The sequence below is a fragment of the Varanus komodoensis genome, unplaced genomic scaffold (genome assembly GCF_004798865.1).
Source record: "Varanus komodoensis strain SLA01 unplaced genomic scaffold, ASM479886v1 scaffold708, whole genome shotgun sequence".
NCBI classification, from domain to species: domain Eukaryota; kingdom Metazoa; phylum Chordata; class Lepidosauria; order Squamata; family Varanidae; genus Varanus; species Varanus komodoensis.
In genome coordinates this window covers 27,509-29,278 of record NW_025336357.1, presented here as the reverse complement: position 1 = coordinate 29,278, position 1,770 = coordinate 27,509, and the positions used below count along the sequence as shown (strand labels likewise).

The 1,770-nt window shown below is 42.3% G+C and overlaps 1 protein-coding gene across 1 annotated transcript in view; it reads right to left on the bottom strand.

Annotated features, from left to right (window-relative positions):
• Nucleotides 1-1,591: 1,591 nt before the first annotated feature.
• The window catches only part of LOC123034685 (vomeronasal type-2 receptor 26-like), a gene marked incomplete at its 5' end in the record, with an annotated part of 1,501 nt that continues 1,322 nt past the window's right edge, over nt 1,592-1,770 (bottom strand). Inside the window, one exon of the mRNA XM_044452236.1 lies at nt 1,592-1,596. Coding sequence (XP_044308171.1) covers nt 1,592-1,596 — 5 coding nt within the window. The remainder of the gene's footprint in view (nt 1,597-1,770) is intronic.

The following is a 1,770-nucleotide window of genomic DNA, read 5'->3' as shown; positions in this document are numbered from 1 at the left end:
TAGTTCCTTTGTCTATTCCAAACCCCACTTATACTCCTGTTTTTTCATGGTCCACGTACTGCTGAAGCCTAGCTTTCAGGATCCTGACCATAAGTTTTCTAGCATGTGAATGGTTTGAACATTCTTTGGCATTGACTTTACTTGGGATTGGAATATAAACTGACATTTTCCAATCCTGTCAGCACTGTTTTGCAAGTTTGCTGGAATATTGAGTATAACACTTTCACTGCATTGTCTTTTAGGATTTTGAAAAGCTCAGCTGGAATATTCTTGCCTCAATGGCTTTGTTGTTGCTCAGACTTCCTAAGGTCCATTTGACTAGCTAAGATTTCCTAAGACCACCTGGTGATTTCCATGTTTAGAGTCATCTCTTGGGCTGTTGGAAAAGAGTGACCAGTGTATTCTCTTTACAAAATTATGCCAGCCTTTGTCCTGCTTCATTTTGTATTCCAAGGCCAAACTTTTATAATTTGCGGGTTATTTTTTGGCTTCCTACTTTAGCATTCTAATCCCCCATTATGATACATAATTTTGGGGGTTATTTCTGGACAGTGTTGTAGGCCTTCAAAGAACTGGTCATTTTCAGCTTCTTCAGCATCAGTGGTAGAGGCATTGGCTTGGACTAGTGTGATATTGAATCGTTTTCCTTGGATTCGAACAGAAATCATTCCGTCATTTTGGAGATTGTATCCCAGCACTGTTTTTCCTACTCTTTTATTGACTATGAAGGCTACTCCATTTTTTCTGAGGGATTCTTGCATGTCATAGTGTACCTGATGGTCATCTGAATTAAATTCACCCATTCCTGTCCATTTTACTTTGCTGATTCCTAAGATGTTGATGTCCAGTCTTGTCATGTCTTGTTTGACCACATCCAAGCTTTTCTTGATTCAAAGATCTTACATTCCAGGGTTCTATGGAGTACAGATCTTTACAGCATCGTACTTTCCTTTCACGACTAGATACATTCGCAACTGAGTGTCCTATCGGCTTTGACCCAGTCGCTTCATTCTTTCTTGCACTACTTGTACTAGCCCTATACTCTTCCCCAGTAGTACACTGGACACATTCTGACATAAGTGGTTCATCTTCTGGCATCATATCTTTTAGCCTTTGCATCTTTTCCATGGGGTTTTCATGGTGTGGGTTGCCATTTCCTTCTCTAGTGGATCACCTTTTGTCAGAGCTCTCTGCTGTGACCTGTCTGTCTTGGGTGCCCCTGAATGACATAATTGAAAGCTTCCTTGTGCTACACAAGCAGCCTTGCCTTTGCAAGGCAGTGATCCATGAAGGGGATGAAGACATGCAATTAGTAAAAAAGCCCTGCTGGACCAGACCAGTTTACCTCTGCGCATTTAGGGCCAACAAGCTGCACCTCAGAAAACCCACAAGTATGGCATAAGATTAATTGCACCCTCTCCTGTCAAGAGGAGGTTTCATGAACCAAGCATCATGAGGGCATTCCTCCCCATTCTCCCTTTTCTGCAAATGGAGACAAAAGCTTTAGAATCACAGCCTTTTATTGGAGTTCAGCAAGTTTGCAGGTAGCTTAAATTAAAATAATGATTCCCTACCTGGATAGAGAAAAGGGTCAACCTGTGTGAAGGGAGCAACACAGAGTGAAAGAGACCCTCACTTGTTGGCTTTTCTGGCTTCATGCCACTCTGATGGGGGTTCCTGCTGCTGGAGGAACAATTGGCAGGAAGGCCTGAGATCACTTACTCAGTAGGCTGGTTTAGACAGTTGTCCTCTTAATGGGTGTATGAGTTC